Source organism: Prunus persica, chromosome G1 (genome assembly GCF_000346465.2).
Source record: "Prunus persica cultivar Lovell chromosome G1, Prunus_persica_NCBIv2, whole genome shotgun sequence".
In the NCBI taxonomy this organism is placed as follows: Eukaryota; Viridiplantae; Streptophyta; class Magnoliopsida; order Rosales; family Rosaceae; genus Prunus; species Prunus persica.
Genome location: NC_034009.1, coordinates 40745340 through 40764882, shown reverse-complemented (window position 1 = coordinate 40764882; position 19543 = coordinate 40745340). Strand labels below are relative to the sequence as shown.

At 36.0% G+C, this 19543-nt stretch overlaps 3 protein-coding genes across 7 annotated transcripts; 2 read left to right on the top strand and 1 right to left on the bottom strand.

Annotated features, from left to right (window-relative positions):
- On the bottom strand, positions 261-8167 carry LOC18789629 (ubinuclein-1). Of its 4 annotated transcripts, none has more exons than XM_020554150.1 (13): positions 7468-8167; positions 6793-6882; positions 6586-6678; positions 6366-6442; positions 5120-5717; positions 4086-4185; positions 3830-3939; positions 3595-3681; positions 2859-2984; positions 1965-2102; positions 1808-1855; positions 1267-1368; positions 261-983 (listed from the first exon to the last, which is right to left on the bottom strand). In XM_020554150.1, exons 1-13 carry the CDS (start codon positions 7693-7695, stop codon positions 522-524), a joined length of 2259 nt encoding a protein of 752 aa, XP_020409739.1. In that variant the 5' UTR covers positions 7696-8167; the 3' UTR covers positions 261-521. The 4 variants fall into 4 exon arrangements, with proteins under 4 accessions (XP_020409739.1, XP_007226993.1, XP_020409740.1 ...); XM_007226931.2 differs by having other exon boundaries at positions 3595-3678; XM_020554151.1 differs by having other exon boundaries at positions 5120-5714.
- Positions 9861-13254, top strand: LOC18790112. 2 transcript variants are annotated; one of them, XR_002269902.1, is made up of 7 exons: positions 9861-10507; positions 10591-10659; positions 10749-10853; positions 11153-11272; positions 12305-12394; positions 12478-12859; positions 13007-13254. XR_002269902.1 is itself a non-coding variant. In XM_020555751.1 (6 exons), exons 1-6 carry the CDS (start codon positions 10007-10009, stop codon positions 12592-12594), a joined length of 1002 nt encoding a protein of 333 aa, XP_020411340.1. In that variant the 5' UTR covers positions 9861-10006; the 3' UTR covers positions 12595-12997. The 2 variants fall into 2 exon arrangements, 1 of the variants encoding a protein (XP_020411340.1); XM_020555751.1 differs by lacking the exon at positions 13007-13254 and having other exon boundaries at positions 12478-12997.
- On the top strand, positions 15905-18682 carry LOC18788454 (floral homeotic protein PMADS 2). Its single transcript, XM_020554792.1, has 7 exons — positions 15905-16200; positions 16370-16436; positions 17086-17147; positions 17253-17352; positions 17454-17483; positions 17630-17674; positions 18353-18682. The coding sequence occupies exons 1-7, from the start codon at positions 16013-16015 to the stop codon at positions 18491-18493; spliced, it is 633 nt and encodes a 210-aa protein (XP_020410381.1). The 5' UTR covers positions 15905-16012; the 3' UTR covers positions 18494-18682.

Genomic DNA, 19543 nt, shown 5'->3' with positions numbered 1-19543 from the left:
ATAGTTACGTAAACGTACGTTTAAATAGTGATTTTCTGTTAAATAGAGATTCATCCAGAAAAAAATATTCTAAAACTATGTTTCCTGTTCAGATTATATAAAATCAACCTGAAAGAGAGAGACAACGCAGCAAAATTAACAAAAAAATGTAAATCCAGATTAGAGTTAATTAATAGTCTACCAATTTGGTAAGATATGACCTGAACACGACACAATTCGATTATCAAATTGCCAAAGCAACTAGGCGAGGTGAGCAGAGGGGAAAAGAAGAATAAAAAACTACATTGCACAAGAAAATTACAGCTTTTTGCTATCTATTTAAAGTTAAATCTCTGATCCATAGGGCACCATGCAGTAACATTTGTTGATAATTACAAAAATGGCAACGATCGGTAGATCAGAATGAATGAAGCCCAACCAAAGAAGAAATAACCCAAAAAAACAGAAGAAGAAAAAAAAAAAAGACTTCGTTACACAACAACTCTAATGTTGTAAAACTTTCTAATTAGGCTATATTTATGTCAGCTAGACTGCTCCACACTTGGAAGGACTGTCGACTGGAGGTTTGATTTATGGGGCAGACCAGCAGCCTGCTTTAAGGACTTGTGCCTTTCCTCCCCCTGTTGGGAAGGTAATTTCTCCGGCCGGATACGAGTTTCATCCAACTCCTGTTCTGGCTTCCTCTTCGCCTTCTTCTTTGTCAATGCACCATCACCTACCCTCGCATCGTCTGGGGAACTGCTTGAACTTCCCTTCAGTTTCTCTTGTTTAAGCCTGTCGAAGCTGGGACCATTTATTGGACTGGGTGTCCGCACAGCTGCTGCTGTACCAGATACCGCCTTGTTTGTCAGACTATGACTGCTAGGTTCAGTTGCCAATCTCTCTCGCATATATTGTTGCTGGGCAATTGAACTCGCCTCAACTCGAACGGTCTCCTCTGTTCTTGGTGCCAACATCTTTTTCCTCCTCATTTTCTCCTGATCCTGTAGAAAAAATTCAACAAAGAAATTGTCCAGATGTAAATCAACATAAAGAACTACTACTACCTTCAAATTTATATCAGATCATGCATGGAATTGAAACCCGTATGTTTAGATAGAGCAGAACCCAGCAGACTGACATGTTAACATTGGCTCATCAAATATCCAGACCATAAAATGGTTATATGATCAACTTCATCCCATACAAGTTGGGTAACTTCAATGTCCACAACAATCATGAAAATCACTATGTTTTTGGGTTGAAGGAGTTCGCAACTTTACATACTTTATTTCGGCCGTATCGCTCCCTCCGTCTTTCTTTTGACCGACAAATTGCACGTTTGATCCCATGGTTGTCCATGAAACCATTTGGCCACAATCCTGCTAGCTGAATCATATGAAGACTAAATAAGTCAGGAAAGCTTCATACATTTAGGTGATTACAAAAGCTTCTAAAAGAACACTTTCAGAGATGTACCGTTACTGGTTGAAAGTTGCTATGATGAATTCAGATATTACACCTTCTCTTTGTGAAAGAAAATATTACAGTTGTTCAAAACAATGAATTCGCAAACAAAAAAAAGGGTACAGAGAAGGGAAAGAGAATAGGCACTCGTAGTTCAAATTCAAGCATTTAAGTGAAACAACCAAAAATTGAACTGCAAAACCCCAGTACAGTGGTAAGAAGCATCAAATCCTAGATCTACTGCTGTCATGTTACATTGCAGTTCGTACAGAAACTTTAAACAGAACATGTTGGAAGCTACAAGAGAGCCGTGCAACACAAACCATAAAACAGGGGGAAAACAGTGAAAAAGGTGAAGTACCTCAGCATAGAGCTTTCTTATTTGGGGACCTGCATCTTCATCCAGCCCCTATAACCAAGAAATAAAGACCAGGGAATCAGACAATAATAAAGGAAGTTATCTGCAAAATAAAGGAATAAAATTTTCAATGATGGAATTTGCAAGCTTGAGTCAGTACATCAACAAAAAGGTCATAGAGGTCACAAATCTTATCCTCCAGTGCAGCATCCATGCTAAATTTTCTTTTAGAAAGTTCTTTGGCTCCAGAGGAAATTTCTTGAAAATCATCTGATGCTCCAGATTGTTGTTGCAATGCCTGAAAACATATCATGCACTTTGCATTAGAGCCACATACAAAGGTTATTCTTATTACTCTTTCCATTATGACATGGTGCAAGCATCACGTGGGGGAAATGGAAAAATAAAATAAATGGTTCAGAATCTTCTCGCAACAGAACAAATATGAAATATCTTCCACAGAAGGCAGTACTTAAAACATGAGTTACTGAAAAAACCACTATTCCATTTGCAGCAAAGATAGGGAAGTAACAATGAAGAAAGGATGGTTAAAAAGATATAAAGTAAAATAAATAAATAATCAAATCGAGAGCAAGTAATGTAAGATGACTTGGTCAAAAGTGACAAAGACAAGCGAACAACCAGCAATGGAAAGAAAGCTGGGGAAACCAGGTCAACATAAGGAATGTAAAGAAAGAGGCCCTGTCTCATGAACTAGCATAAGCAAATGCCCCATGAAAACAAAAGATGGTGGTCAAGAGCAACAAAATTATTGACAGAAATATCAAGAGAAAGCAAGCTGGATGATCCATGAGAACAAGGGGAATACTAATTGAACAGATGTAGCAAACTGAAAGACATAATGGCCGCTGATTTACTAGGGAAAATGACAAATAGGATGCCAAATCATGACTTCGTATTATCTGGATACCAATATCTTTTTAACAATGATGATAGTCAATATGATTATTCCAGTTTTGTAAATCACTTCTACAAAACAAAAAAGACATAGCACTTAAAACACCACACCTCACTAAGGCCCTGCTACACATACCTTGGACTCCAAAGATGGTGCCTTTATCTTAATCATATCTATGACTTCCCTCTTTATCTGTTGAAACCTGTCATCTTTCTCCTTTTTTGCTGAAAGACCCATACTAATCATGACCTTCAAGTTTCTCTACAGGAAAAACACATTGCACAACCATAAATAGCCTAGCAATGTTTTTCATAAACAAAAAGTCTAGATACTTAACAGCCAAGAGAAATAACAACCCTCTAGAGCAGTGTTACTGTGTTATATGTCATATCTTATTCATGATAACAACTGCATTTATTCATCCATAGTTAACATAAAAACATCATTTACATTAAAGGAAATCATTCTACCACTTACCGGTTATTAAAAAATTATTCACATCAAAGTAAAGAGCCAGTAATTATAGTAAATTACCGTTTAACTCATAACCCAAACAAAATATACCAACGGTAAGACTGAAATACAATCCAAGTATTGTATAAAAAGTAATTTATACAAACCACATAAATTATCCAAAAGCTTTCCTCAACTGATACAAGAGCCAGTGCTCAAAGATAAAGTGACAGAAAAAGTATGAAGGGTTCATATATTTGTCGAATTGCAGCATTCTTTGTCACTAAGTTCCAGAACAATTAGCAAGCATAATTTTGAGCTTAGGTCCTGCACCTTAAATTATATATAGTTCACAATTTAAAATTTAAGGAGCAGGTATAGAAAGGCTAAAGCTTTTCTTCAAAATGAATTGTGATACCTTTAATGTTCTGAGTTGTATTAAGTGACCAAGGATATTCATAAGCCGGTTGAGTAACTCTTTCGTTATTTTCCCATGGCTAGCCTGCTGCAACAAAAAGAGCATTTATATTTAAACTTATTACAGGTTTCAAGTTGAGATGTGAATATGCATTCAAGTTTGTGAATACGATGATTTAAATAAACCACAACACCAAGAGTTAAACAGTTACAATCAAAATGGCTTTTCAGAATACCGCTAATCTAGCAACTTTAGCAAGTTTCGCCTTTATTTCTCTAGGCAATCTCCTTTTAATTGCTTGGGATAAATTATCTGCGTCTTGATTATCCGCAGCAGGTGGCCTAGCTGTAATTGTAAACAGAAGAACAGATTATTTGCAAGGAGCTTCCTCAAATCATCATCTACAAAGCATAGAGAGGGAACTGGAACAAACCCAAAATATCATTTAAAACAAAAGAAGAAGACAAAAATTCAAAGGATGAATAACTTACATTCTGCAACCATCTTCTCTAAATCCGTAATAGCCTTTTCAAGCATTGAACTTTTTGACCTTACACTAGAACTATCCCTTTTGTGCCCATGTGAAGGTTTCTGCAAAATGTTAATGTTCAAAATCAAAACTACCATCATTGAGAAGAAAAAAAGTAAGTTAGGAAAATATGCAGATGCTGATCCACTGGTGACAAAGACAACCTTAAGGACAACCTCAATCTAATACCCTTGAATAAACAAGACTATAAATGTTCAACATCTGAATACCTGTAAGTTTAAACACCTGTATTTACAGACCCTGGATTCAGGATATATGGATCACAATGAAGCCTTGAATGCAAGCTTGAAGCAAACATGACCAAACACATATCCACCTCTTCCAAATAAACTAAAAACGCAAAGCTCATGCCTCACGTGCCTCACTATATTTTTCGTTTTATCTTGGGATATAAATGCAAATCATGATTAGGATCTTGTTCTTGCCTTTTTAAAGAAACTTGACCTATAAAAAAAAGTCTTTTATGTGCAACCCTCATGGTTAAGGTCTATCAATTGTGAGGAAAAAGGATTCTGCCATTATTTTTCATCTTTTTTATTTCCACAGTCAAAGCAGTCTCTCTTGCACACATCTTGTGTACTTGGGGTGCCCCTTACAAACTGTTTAACATTTTTTTGAAAAATAAAATTAAACAAAAATGAGAGGACACATAATTGGAAGCAAACTCAAATCTTACAGAATGATTAGAGCATGAAGCAGCAAGCAACCTATGTCAACCCTCTCTAGAAATTTAGCAATTGGCAAAAGGCAATAACTGAAATGAACCTTTTTGCTACTTGACCTAATGGAAAATATCACTTCCATCAATATGCACTTCAAAGGAGATCGATAGCAAAACTTCCTCCAGTTTCTTTTATCTCCTCTTTAGATTTCTACTAGTGTACTCATCTTACACCCCTTGACATATTTCTAGCGCATTTTATCAGGTATCTAATAACAATAACAATAAAATGATCAATATATAATATTACTCACTGTTGTTGGAACAGCGTACTTTCCGTCAGTGAGATTAAGGTCTGGAATTTCACAAACCCCATTTTTCTCTCTGGCTCGAACTGTTTCCATCTCATCAGCATTGCTAGATGGTCTCCCAGATTGGGGTTTGGTTTGCGCGTAAGCACTTTTCTCATGGTATTTCTGATATGAACCATCAGAGGATCCACCTGCATCTTTAAATCTGTTACTTGGGTCCTTTGACAGCAGGACTCCTGTCTTCTGCTTATCCATATCCTTCACCTCCGCTTGCAGTGCAGCAGCATCTCCCTCAGAAACTTTCAGAAGAGAAGGATCCAGAATTGTTTTGGAATCAGTAGACTTCTTTGTGGATGAAAGTCCACAAACATTCAACTGGTTCTGAAATTTCACATCTTCAGAGTGTTCAGTGGGTACAGTGACGGTTTGAATGGGAGCAGATGAGTTCTTCACAAGTGTCGATGTAATCTTTGCTGAGGCTGTCTTACCAACTTTTGCGTGTTTATTTGGCACATGACTATCATCATTTTCACCAGGACCCTTTACCTCTTTTCTTCGCCTTTTCTTTGGTTGTTGGTTAGGTAATGCAGCAGGTACGCTACTAAGGACGAAAAATTCAATAAATGAAGTAAATGTCAAAATTTAACTAATAAAACACCACAATGTCGAAAACCTAAGTATGAAACTGAAATTGATTTCAATCATTAGGCAAACTCAATTCCTCCATTGATGTATTACGTAGCAAACACCAAGCATATCTTCTCATGTTCAAATTATTTAAACACAAGCATACGGGTCAAATAGAAACGGCTGATACCACTGATCAACCAGGAAAAGAGACAGAGAAAATTCTAGTGTTTGAAAAAAATCTATGCCTTCAAATCCCTACCAAAACACACAACATACAGTCCATATAAAATTCCACACGTCTATAGCCAGTAATCACAAGTAGATCAAGGAAGAGAACATTTGACATTCCATCTGTTCTGTCAAATAACACCTATGGTTTTATTTTACCATCACTTTTATGTACTCAAAAGATAAACCTTGTTAAGGTCTAGACTTCCAAGGGCCATCCATGAATCATGGTGGCCACTTGAAAGGAAATATTAATATGACCTTGTTGGGTTCCAAATAAATGAAGAAAATTCAGTGAATAAAGTACAAACTCTTGTATGTATAGACTATGCAGTTAAGAAAAAAACAATATACATAACTACAATCAGGTAAATGATTGAAGGAAACTTACATGCGTTCCAGTTTCCCCCTGTTAACAAAGAATCCATCATGTTTTATTGCTGAATTGTCAACTTCAAAATACTCATCCTGCACAACACATAATGAAGGAGCATTTGCAAAGCCATAAATATAAAATAACGTTCGTTCAACAAGAAGAATGCCACCAATTAAATCAGTACAATGGCCAACACAAATATATAACAATAAGATTTATGAATAAAGGCACCTACCAACTCAGCATCATCAATAAAAGAGTCTTCTGTATCATACTGATCGTCATCAGGAATATCATTTAGATCTTCATCATCACTACTATCTTTACCCTGAGACATTCAATGAAACGGAGTTGTAATAAATATAACACATTTTTTATTTAAACAAGAAAATCTGCTTGATAACAAAAACCAAAAAGTGACATATTAATAAATAAGAGCTACCATATAGAGGCGTTCAATCTTCTCAATTACAGCGCTAAAACGATGTGGCGCAGCTTCATCTTTCACTTCATCTCCTGACAGTTGTTGTACCTGAAAAATGTGAAGCACAATTGAACTAAGAAAAATCATCATAGTGCATGGTACAAAAGGGACGTTGAGGGGGACAAATTCATACTGTGCATATCTTTTAGACATAAAATCATGATAAACACTCAACCCTTTTCCATTATAATCTGATAGACAGTCATGATATGGACTTGAGTCCGCTGAAATAATGCCCAATGTAAATGATAATCTTGATTATGAAAAATGCATTGCATTCATCCTTCATTCCCAGCTTAAATTTCTACTCTATTCTGAAAACAAACCATGAGTTTTTGAGTAACCAAAGGACCAACTACGCATCCACAAATAGAAGTTACAACTTACAACTGCAAAGTACATAACTAGAAAGAGCAAGTCATTCTAAAAATAGTCCTGCAAACCATTTTCACAAATGCACTGAAGTTCTACCAAAAAACCAAATTACATAAACTGCAGCTAATGAGCAAATCTTAATTGCATTACAAACAGAAAAAAACAACACAAACCCAAATACGAACCGACATGAAAACAATGAACAATTCACAAAAGTACCAACTTTCTCTTTCTTTCTTTTGAATTGGAGGGTCTCACCGGAGCTATACGAGACTCGAGAGCTGGGTGAGCGTTGGCGGGAGGAGGCTCAGGAGCAGAACTGGTAGACGGCCCATTGACCTTGTTCGTATCTTTCAGGAGCTTCTTCCAGGAGACTATGGTGGTCTCCCCGGGTCGGAGCTCCACTGTGAACATTTGCCGGTCACCGGCTTTCACAAACTTGGACGAAGCCCTCGACGATTCGCCGCCGCCCTTCTCTTCCTCCATTGAACTGACGAACCCGGTCGATAATTCTAGGGTATTCGGATCGACGATTCGATAATTAAGATTGGAGAAACATTGGGGACCAGGTAAGCCCTAGAGGGCAAATTGACTCTAGAGAGAGAAGGAGACGGGAATTTAGAGAGAGAGAGAGACAGGAGAATGGAGATTGGGCGGGACAGAGAGAATCTTTTCGGGGAAGGGATTTTAACTGAAATTTCTCTACTGGGTCATGGAAAAAATTTCTCCTTCTTTCCTTTCCGAGAAAACGAAAGAGGGAGGGAAGAGGATCGGACGGGTAAAAGATGTTGCGGGCCGGATCCGAACCCGGCTCATAATTTTAATACAACGGCATGAACTACTATGAACTCTGATATGTATCTGTGGAGCTGACGGTGGCAGTTTATTTCAAGTTTTTGTTTTTCCATCTGGTCCATTGAATCAGACATCATAGATAAAAATCTCATCCATTGAATCAGAGATGCATCTTATTGGTTTATATTCAGTTCTTTTTTTTTTAATCATTGAATGAATGGGCAGCCAAATTTGTTTACTCTCATAATTTTGACGAGATAATATTACTAAATTATGCTCTCTCATAATTTTGATGAGATAATATTACTAAACTATGAGCAGTCAAATTTGTGTCCTCTCATAATGTTGACGAGATAATATTACTAAACTAAAAACTAATTGATATCTATGAATCGGCGTAATCTAAATTAAATTCAATTTCATCTCAAACCACACATAAATCAATCAATTAAAATAACTTACACTGAATCAATTTTGGCCTCAAACTAAACCAGCCCAATTGGTGATTGGTTTAGTTTATACTCAATGATCAATTTGACCTCCAAAACGGAGTAAAAACCTTAAAACACAAACACACGTGCTTGCATGTAATTCTTGTATCTACAAGCAATCGAGTCATACAAGTTTAATGTGGATCTTGAGTTTTTGGATTTGCAAATTATGCATTTCCATGCATTTCGTTTTATCTAGATTATTATAACAATTTAATTGTCTTGTTGTCGCATTATTTAGCATACACACTTAAAGTGTCATGAGAATTTGAACATAAGACCACTGGTCTACAAGTCAATATCTTTTTTCTACTAAGTTAGACATATTAAGCATGATGTTTGGTCCAACGTTCAAGACCCCAAGTTTGGGTCCTCAATCCCAAGTCCAGGAGACATGGTCGAGGTATTAGGTCACGAATATAAGTCTACTATCCCAATACTAGGTTTGGGTCAAAGGTCCAAATTATAGGATCTCATATATGAACCTCAAGCCTATGTTTAGAGTCAGATTTTGAGTGATGGTATATAGTTCAAGTCCAAAGTCAAGGTACGAGGCTCATTTGGTGGTTCGACTTTAAATGAATTGGAGTTGAGTCAAAGTGAAAATTTATGAGTCACGCCCATTTATATGTGATTTGTAATACAAAATATGTTATATTGTTATCCAATGTAATAAGTTCAGCCCCAACATACCAAACAACAATTGAAATAATCCAATCCAGTTTGACTTACCAAATATGTTAGGGCCACGATTCTAGATACTTGGCGTCCTAGTCAATAACTTTTGTACAACTTTACCCAAATGAGCCACTTATTTACTTTTAAGCTGTCACTCACGTAAATTGTGACTCAAATAAATAAATGAAGATAATGTTTTTCGCAACAATGAAATATTTACCATCAAATGCCTAAATAAATTTTTATTTGAATAAAACAACTCATGAATGAAGAGTTTAAAAATAAAATATTCACTATTCCTGTACCCAAAAAACAAAACTTCGAATATACATAAACTAATTTGCACTATACCCAACTAGCCTCTCTGCATGCGCTTCTGCGCCTGCGAGAGGTTTTTTTTTAAAAATATTTTATTTTATTTTAGAATTCAAAAAGATAATGTATAGTTGTGTTCCATAAAAATAGGATTCATTATCTGAATTTTCTTTTAATTTTAATTTTTTTAATATGAAAAATTGTGAATTTACCATATTATCCTCATTTAATTAATAATTTTAATTCTTAATGTTTGCATTAACCAAGGGCATTTTCTGGTATTTTGAATGTTTCACCATTCTCTGCCTTTTGCTTTATATATATAGATAGATAGATAGATAGTAGATTACTAACTAGTTAGCTCTTCAATTTTTGTTTAACAAAAAAATAATAATGCAATATTATGAATCACATTCAAAACCGGATAAGCTGATACCGCGATAATTAGATACGCAGCGCGCGCTGTTATCTTCAATCTTCATTTCCTCATCCAAAACCTTTGAAAAATCACAAAAGCCATGAGAGCAACCGCTCTCGTCCTCTCTCCACCACCACTCTCCACACGCACCCCTCTCCTCCTCCTCCACTGTCCGCACCCCCTCCTCCCCTTCCGCTCCCTCAAGCCCAAACCCCTCCCCAAACACCGCCTAATCCTATCCCCGTCCCCAAACACCCCATCCTTCCTCGTCCGGGCCGACGACGGCGACGGTGATAGCGCAGGCCCCGATGACTATGACATGGACGACGAAGAGCTCGAGGAAGTCGACAACAAGAAGGACTTCGACATTGAGTACGACACCCTCGCCGCCGCCGCAGCCGCCGTTGCTGCCGCCAACGGCGAAGAGGACATCGCCATGGTGCAGAGCAAGAGCTTTGTGTTTACGCAAGGCTGGGACTCAGAGATGGTCGTCGATTATCGGATTAACGAAGACGAGTTTCACAAGATTAGCTTGCTCGATTGCGATTTCTTCATAAGGAAGCCCCCCGATCCCGATAACGACGTCTATGATTTCAGAGAGGTGCGTAATTTTTGCTTTATTTTTTTCGATTTTAATTTGATTTTCAGTAAGAAAATTAAGTTTCTTATAAATACTTAATGTAGATGTATGTTACTCCTCCGGACACAGATGTTTATGCAATTCCCAGGGTTTTAGCTCCAATGCCTCAGAAGGTACTCTAAATTTGTACACTTAATTATGATTTATTAAGGCCCAATTTGATGTTCATTTTGTTTAATCATTGCTTGCTTTAAATTTGTAGTACATTCGCTGTGCCAAGAGTGATTTTAGCTGCTACAATGTGACAGAGCCACCAATTGATGCTCCTAGAGATCCATTGTATAAGTCTGAGCGGGACGTTTTAAAGGTATTGATTGAATTGAACTATGAATTTGATTTCATTTTGTGCAACTGTGTAATGGGTAGGACGGTAGGACAGTAGAATGGAAACAATTGCAATTTGATTGCGCAAAAATGGTTCTAGTGTAGCAGTTAACATTACAACAACAGGATAGGATAATTGGTGGTCAATGTTGCACTGAACTTCTTTAAGATAGGTGGGTTTTTTTCCCAATGGATGGTGTTCCTGTTTTTAGTCTTCTTTGATAAATGGGTGTCTCTTTTTAGCAGTAGCAATCATTCACCAGGCTACTTTTTTTGTTTCAGGTTTACATGACAAAGCACTACAGGAACCGGAGGTTGCGCGACCCTGATTTTGTTCTGGATTTTGAGGAGATTTATGTGATTGATTCCAAAACAAAATCTATTAGCAGAGCAAAAGTTCTGGTAAGAATTTTACTTTTTCTGTTTTGCATTCCAAGTTGTTATTTGAGATTCTTCTTTTAGTGTATAATTCCTTTGGTATCACAATCTGCTCCTTTCTTTAAATTGTAGATTTTTAGCTTAGATGAATAATATTGCTTACACGTTTCTTTATGTGAGTTTGTTAAGAAATTGACAGCGTCTTTTACTAGTTACAAGTTTTTCTTGTCATTGGAGTTTACTTTTGATCCTTACAAAAGAATACCGGCAAAATTATTAATCAGTAGAGGACATTTTAATTTTTGAGACCCATGTTTCTCACGTCTTATGTCTTGGACCTTGACTAAACCAAGTGGGATTTGTCTTTAAGATAAAATGTATAGTTCTCTTTGAATTTTTCACTACATCTGATACCAAAATGTAGAAAATTCCATTTTCTTTATTTTCTGCCCTAATGCTGTGCATCTTTTTATTTTGTTTTGGTCTGATAATGCTGTGACTGTATATGAGCCTTATAGTTCATATTTGACTCCTCCCGCGTTCCTCCTTTCCCCACATATGGTGTAATACTGTAAGTCTATGACCCTGGCATGGCCTGTGTAGTATGCATCAGTAATTATATCATCGTACAATCTGATTTATTGAACCGTGGTGCTTGCACATAGAGGTCCTTCTATCTCTATGGCAACCCCATGGCATAATTGAATTGCAAAACTTGAGTTTCAAAAGTGTCAGACATGGAGTTCACATCACTTATCCATATATTGTTGTGTTTTTTTCTTTCTTTCTATGTTTGATTCTGTGATCCTGAAATTGTGATATAAATTATTCCATCATTGGTTTTATCTTGAATGTTTCCATGAGAGTCATTATATTCTTACCATTTTCACCTACATATATTTCATAGATGAGTCAAAGTATGAGACTATCAAACCAAAAGTCTCTGTCAAATCAAATGTATCTTATATTATGTATTTTCCCTACTTTCAGGGAGTAGCACCCCCTTGTTTTAAATTGTTTCTTATGCTCTTTCAATGGTTGTTATGCATTCTACAGGTCAGTGTTCCAGGGGGAAGAAGCAGAGATAGAAGGCATGACCTGCTTGTAATACGTGATAATGGCAACTCCTTCAGAATAATTCATGGGGTAACCAACTTCGATCCAAATTGGTTTCTTCAACTTTATTTGTTATTCATCATCTGAATCACTGTTCTCGTCCATCATTTCAGAGTGAAAAGGATGATCCCACCACAGTGATAGAGAGGGAAGAGTGGAAGAAGACCAGACAGGACATGGAGAGGCATCTTAGCAAGCTACGGGACTTCAGCGTTTCAAATTGGTTTTAGTCCATCAGCAAAATTTAGAGATAACATCATGAAGGCACATGAGCAACAAAATGTGGATTCCTAGAGGTGACTCTGCAAATATGTTGATGTTGGACTTTCAAGATATATTAGCTATATCCTGAGCACATAATATTGAGTTTATGATGCTCTCCATATGAGAAGGTCCTTGTTGCTGATATTTTGGCAAGCACTTGTGCTATAAATTTTGTAAAGTAAGTATAAATGTTGAGTTGATGCAGAATATCAAAGTTACTTTGTGGTGTAGGTAAGCATTTATGTAGCTTGACCTTGTTGTAATGTTGAAGTAGTCCAATGTTCTTTTTTTCTTAACTTTGAAAAAAACATTATGAGAATACTAGGGTTGGTTGGCATCCCCAAACAGTATTAAATGAATTTTTGGTTTGCTCATCAGGATGGAATAAAAGCTGCTCGCAGTTAAACGATCTCGTGAGAAGAGACTACCAGCCTAGAAAGAGACAAGGAGACTCTGTTTGTTTGTTTGCTTGAGGAGAGAACCCTTGCAAGTAAGCAATGGCATGGGTAAAAATCTAGCCCATCTGTTTTAACGTGACAGCCGGAACTGGATTTCTTTTTCAAGTCACCCAAACTGGACTCTGCTGCATGCTATTTTAGTCCAATCTCACCTTTTATCCGGTCCAACAAATGGGTCTACAATCTACTTCAAATTCTTTACAAATGAATTTTTTTATAAAGATATTTAAACCAAGGATTGTAATTCAAATTCACAAGCTAGGCCACTTAAAATTTGTTATCAAAAAATTACTAACAATTACAGTTTTTTTGTGCATTATAATTATAGTTATGCTAGCTGCAGTTGCTTACGTGCGTGTGAGTGATTGTCAGTCGTTAATGCATTGTAAGATCCATTTATATTAATGATTGACACCTACCTACACTCATTGTAGCACGTTCGAATTGAGCAATTTGGAAGGTTGAATTTGTATTTTACATGTTCAAACCTATGGTAATTGTGGAAGCAATGGGATTTTACCGATTAGCAAACAGTAAAATACGTACTAACAGAAACCCTAGACAGCATGAGAAAGAAGTGGTTGCCAAACAGGTTAAAATAAAGGGCAAAGTTAAGACCAATTGATTGAGTGGGGCGTGGCCCAACTCTTGCCCGTCAACGCAAGGAAAGCCAAACAGGGGAAAGGATCCTCTCTAGTAGTCTAGTACCATATAGAGGGAATCCAAGATACTCCAAATATATATGGAAATTCTTCTATATGTGGATATTCATATATTATTGTCGTGTATATGTCATGTATTTTCTACGACCTCTTTATGCTTTTCTCTTCGTTTACAATGGCATTCGGATGGCAAAAATTTGCGGACATCCAGATGAGAGCATAACTATATATAGTTATATATTAATTTTTATAATTTTAAAAATGCCCTTTTTATCATTTTGTTGGTACCTACCGCTATATTATTATCATGAATGGTCATAGGTAGCTCACTGTTGCCCGTTGGAAGTTTGAACCTTTCTTACTGTTAACATGGTATGTAGTGAAGGTGATTTTCTCCTAATCCTTGTTTATACTGTATATGTGGATGATGAGTCGTCTTCGTCTTTTCTTTTAATTATCTAATCTAATCCACAATTTATCTTTATAAGATGTCTTAGGTCGTTTGAAATTGGGACATCTCCAAATAAAGTGTCGAGAAATATCACTAAACAAATTAAACCCTAATTTTAAACATAAACACAAATCCACATACTCATGTAGTGAATAGTTAATAGTTTATAACTATTTAAGGCCTTAATTCATATAAGTCATAACTTAATAAGAATTGATTTTTATTTTTCAATGTAGTGACTGTTGTATTGTATCTGCAAATCTCGTTTGCCTGCCGTTGGCTAGAGTGAGCTTTCAATGTGTTTCATTTTTCTCCCCCATGTGTTTTGGTTTGATGCATATTGACTAAAGTTACATATGCATTTCATTTATACAAGGGCTAGAGTCATGCATTCCGACTCTCGTATATATGGGTGCAATGCACTCACCTCATGTGAAGGAGTAAAGATAAAGTTTTAGCTATATGTTTAAAGCTTTTTTCCTTAATTAAACAATTTTCCTTTTTTGGGGGGTAAGTTGCTAATTTGATAAACAATCTAGGTATGATGGTAAAGTAGTTTTACTTTTTCTTTTTGATAAGTGGTAAGAATAGTTCATTCAATTCAAATAAGTTTGAGTTTACTATTTTCGTAATATTAATGATATTTTACTTTAATCTAATCTAAATTACAGGAAGAAGGATTCGAACTTAGGTGTAGAATGGAGAGTAAGCCCGATTTCAATCTATTCAACTTGATAAGCTACAAACGATATTTTACTTTAATCTAATCTAAATTACGGGAAGAAGGATTCGAACTCAACTGTAGAATAAAAACCACATCCAATTTCAATCTATCCAACTTGATAAGCCATGTCTGCAATTCGTAATATTTACTCAAACCACAAATGTAACACTTTTTTACATATCCCAATTCCCAACCTTCCCATAGAACCACTGAGCTAGCTGTGTATATAGGCCATATAAAATAGACCAAATCCCAGATAGATGTCTTGTTTAATGATCTTGACTGTTTTGACTTGGAGGTACCAAAATATATCATATTTTCCTTTCTCCGTATTCAGGGCACATAAAACTTACTTTGTCCCCTTCTCTTTGCTCCATGGCTTTACCACCTAGAAACCCAGTATTACTTGCTGAGGAAAAACACATATTGATTTTGATTTGATGGTTAAGATTTAAGATTTGATTATTATCCTCATTTAGCTCCATCACTAAAACCCTAGACAAGACCATCACAAACTTCAAGACCCAAAATTGCACATTTACGTATCAATTAATACAAACACACATATCGCCTAGTCCTAGAGTCTTCTTTCCCATTTCACACTCTTAATTAAGCCTATATTAAGGAAACCCTAAAAACCTTGGAGTTAAAATCAGTCACTGAAACATCGAGTGAGGCAAAGTCATGGAGAGAGAGAGACCAGTGGTTAACAAGGTGCAACAAAACTAACAAAGCCAATCACATATCAAATATCAATCAAAAATTAACATCACAGATTAAAACAAAAGAAAACATAAAAAAGAAAAGAGAAAGCAGTTGGCTTGGCTTGGCTTTGTCACCAACCCATAAACGAGCCCTTCACTTCTGTGCCACATGAAAGTTGTTTAGCTTCCAACCCCAGAATAGAAATGCCCCTCTATTGCTCTCCTGATCATCTTTACTCTCTTTTGAACCTTCTTTTCTATTATATATCTCCTCTTCTTTCCTCTTGCCCATTTCACAAAGCAAAGAAGAAGAAGAAGAAGAAGAAGAAAAAAAAGGAGAAGAGAGAGAGAGAGAGAGATAAGTCTAAAACGAAAATTGAGAGATATGGGGAGGGGCAAGATTGAGATTAAGAGGATTGAGAACTCAAGCAACAGGCAGGTCACTTACTCTAAGAGAAGGAATGGGATCATTAAGAAGGCCAAGGAAATCACTGTTCTATGTGATGCTAAGGTTTCACTTGTCATCTTTGCTAGCTCTGGAAAGATGGTTGAATACTGCAGCCCTTCAGTCACGTAGGAACCTGCAGCTCATGCTTTTCTGCTCATGGTTTTTTTTTTCTTTTTTGGCTTTTTAGGTTCTTGGTTTTTCGTTTTAATTTACTGGGTTTCCTTCAAATTAAAAAAGAAATAAAGGGTTTTTTTTGTTTATATTTTATGAATATAATTTCTTCTTGGTGTGAAGGGTGACTGATATCTTGGACAAGTACCATGGCCAGGCTGGGAAGAAGTTATGGGATGCAAAGCATGAGGTTTGATACTCTCTCTCTCTCTCTCTCTCTCTCTCTCTCTCTCTCTCTCTCTCTCTCTCTTCATTTTTGTGTTTTTTGCTATCAAAGATCTGTTGGGTTCTTCCTTGGGCCAGATGGAAACTAGCATGATTTTTTCTTTGCTAAAAATATGTCAAGAAACATGAAGTATGATTTCTATGAGCAGATCTACAAATAGGATGTACTACTTGCTCTCTTTCTCCGGCTCTGATAGTTTTTCTATCCTTCTTTATTGACAAAGAAAACTGAAACTATGTGAAATGTAGCATCCATGAACAGATCTGGTAATAAAATGTTTTTCTCTCCCTTCCTTTTCTTTGCAAAAAATTCAAACAACTGAGTGCATGTATAAGCATGTCTCACAATATATAAGAAACGTCTTTTCTTGATATAAATATACATATAAAATCTCTCTCTGTACCCTCTGGTTCCTTGACTGATACAAGCATATAAACCGGCTTATTATACACACTTTTCTGCTAACAGATCTGCATATGAAAATAGACCCTTTTACATGGGTTTTTATATTTCTTTTAATACTAAATTATAATGTTTTTATTTTGTTTTCCTAGTAATTAAACTAATTAACTATAAGGTTTTGCAACAAATTATTAAAATAAACTCCTGACAGAACCTCAGCAATGAAGTGGATAGGGTCAAGAAAGACAACGACAGCATGCAAGTCGAGCTCAGGTAGTTTAATTGCACTCATCAACTCCCTCCCTCTCTCTCTCTCTCTCTCTCTCTCTCTCTCTCTCTCTCTGGGTAAATGTTTAAGTATATATATTGTTGTTGCAGGCATCTGAAGGGGGAAGATATCACATCTTTGACCCACAAAGAGCTGATGGCCTTAGAGAATGCACTTGAAAATGGCCTTGCAAGTAACCGGGACAAGCAGGCAAGTCTTGTGCAATAATATAATTTCTTGTGTGAGAGATTCTACTATATATATATATATAAGGTTCTAACTAGTTATTTTTTGTTGCCTTTTTGTCACAGTCCAAGTTCGTCGACATGCTCAGAGAAAATGTATGATGATTAATACCTTGAGTATATTTAAATTTACTTTTTAAATTGTCACAACAATAGGCATGAAGTAGTAATGCATGATAATATATATGATATCATGTGCTATTTTTGCCTAACTTGTTGCCTTGTTTCTGTGCTGGTCTCAGGAAAGAGCACTGGAAGAGGAGCATAAGCGCCTCACTTATGAGCTGGTAAACTCATCGTTAAAACTATTCAGGATATATACACACACACACACATATATGTACATAGGCACAGCATGCATCAAGCAAAGGGTTTGGTTTATATAATTACACTGTTAATCACATCACAAACAGTTTTAAACAATACAAAACTAGTTTTATCACATCGTATAGATCACATCTCTAATAAAGTTCACCCACTCCAATCTATAGACATGATGCGCATTACTAGAAAAAGGGACAAAACTCACGGATCACCTAGCCACAGTGCACAAACAATGTCCGTTCTTGGTTCAATATATTGAGAAATGTTAACCTGATTCAATTGTTGTTGACCATAGATTAACATGATCATAGATACATATCCATTTTATACATGCATGATACTATATATGGAAGTTTTGGTGTATTTATTCATTTGATTGTGCAAGATATTGAACACATATCATACATGCATGGTTCAACTACTTAGGTTTCACCTGTAATATTTGTTTCCCTGTCAACCACATTGATGGAATTTTCAGAATAGGGGAACGGTTTATTACTAGCATTTGCAGAATTTGCACTTATTTTTATCTTAAATTTGTTTATGCATTGAGGAAAAAAAAAACTAACGAAAATAATACTTGCAGCAAACTCATCAGTTTCATATATAAATGATATGATATTTTGTTTTAATTTTTGTAGCACAAACAGGAGATGAAAATTGAAGAGAATGTGAGAGAGTTGGAAAATGGGTATCGTCAGAGGCTGGGGAACTACAACAACCAGATACCGTTTGCCTTTCGTGTTCAGCCTATTCAGCCAAATCTGCAGGAGAGAATGTAATGCATCTATATCTTCATCTGTCAGGAAGTGCTATCAACTTTCATGGTTTGTAATAGTAGAAGCTTTCGTATTAAGCTAAGTAATTTGTGAAACTTGTAATAATTAAGGTGTGTGCATGAACTTGGTTTGTGGAATAATCACTGTTTTGTTTGCTACAAAATTACCTAATTATATATGTTTGCCTATATATATTTCTGTTCATCTTGCTCCACAGCGACCCTAGCTAGGTCTAAATCATACTAGCCTACACATGTAATGCACGAAGATGGAAGTCATGGCAAAGGGGAGAAAAAAAAGAAGAAAGGATTTGTGGGAGTGAGAAAATGGTACTCCTCCTCCAGCCCTTTTATCAGTTCTCAACTTCTCATGCTAGATGTGATAGAATTGTTTGTGATATGTCCCTTTTTGTTTATATTAATTTGATTACCAAATGAATATTGAGCATATACGGTAATAGAAGGCAAAAAAGAAGAAGAAAAGATACTAGCTATATAGACAGGCCCAAGCCCAGGCCCAAACAAAAATATATGCTGTAGTTTTTATCAAAACCAAAAATAAATAAATTATAAATGGTATAGCGCGGTTGGTTGAGCTCTTCTACCTCCACTCATATAGACAGAGGTTCAAAATCCCTAAGTACCCAATGAATATTTGTGTGTAATCCCCCTTTCCAATCGCTTGTACTCAAAAAAAGAATCAATAACTTGAAAGTTAGGCTCAAAAACAGTCATAATGTACTTTTTTCAAAGTCCCTATAGTGGCCAATAAACGATCCTTATTTTAGTTCGAATGTGCTACCTACTGCGTTTGAGTTCAAATCTCCCTTCTCTTAAATTATATCAAAATATAATATTTCTTGTATAAAAAAAGAAAAGTAAGTGGAACAAGTTTTCAAAATTGATCTCATTCTTATTTTATAATTCTTTTTTAGTCTAGTATGCCTAGAAAATAGTACTAAGTTGGAAACTATTTTTTTTCAACATTAGCAAGTTTCTTTTATCAAATCAAAACTGACCATATGTGTACATGACCAGTACAAACCGAAGTCAA

Bases quoted from the DNA above. Each gene is read 5' to 3' on its own strand.
- LOC18789629 (XM_020554150.1), bottom strand. From the start codon at position 7,695: ATGGAGGAAGAGAAGGGCGGCGGCGAATCGTCGAGGGCTTCGTCCAAG. The intron at 2,103-2,858 runs GTATGTGTAGCA...ATATGTTTTCAG, and splicing joins CACCATCTTTGGAGTCCAAG to GCATTGCAACAACAATCTGG. The intron at 1,369-1,807 runs GTACTTCACCTT...CATATGATTCAG, and splicing joins TAAGAAAGCTCTATGCTGAG to CTAGCAGGATTGTGGCCAAA.
- LOC18788454 (XM_020554792.1), top strand. From the start codon at position 16,013: ATGGGGAGGGGCAAGATTGAGATTAAGAGGATTGAGAACTCAAGCAAC. The intron at 16,201-16,369 runs GTAGGAACCTGC...CTTGGTGTGAAG, and splicing joins TACTGCAGCCCTTCAGTCAC to GGTGACTGATATCTTGGACA. The intron at 17,484-17,629 runs GTATGATGATTA...TGCTGGTCTCAG, and splicing joins TCGACATGCTCAGAGAAAAT to GAAAGAGCACTGGAAGAGGA.
- LOC18790112 (XM_020555751.1), top strand. From the start codon at position 10,007: ATGAGAGCAACCGCTCTCGTCCTCTCTCCACCACCACTCTCCACACGC. The intron at 11,273-12,304 runs GTAAGAATTTTA...TGCATTCTACAG, and splicing joins TTAGCAGAGCAAAAGTTCTG to GTCAGTGTTCCAGGGGGAAG. The intron at 12,395-12,477 runs GTAACCAACTTC...CCATCATTTCAG, and splicing joins CCTTCAGAATAATTCATGGG to AGTGAAAAGGATGATCCCAC.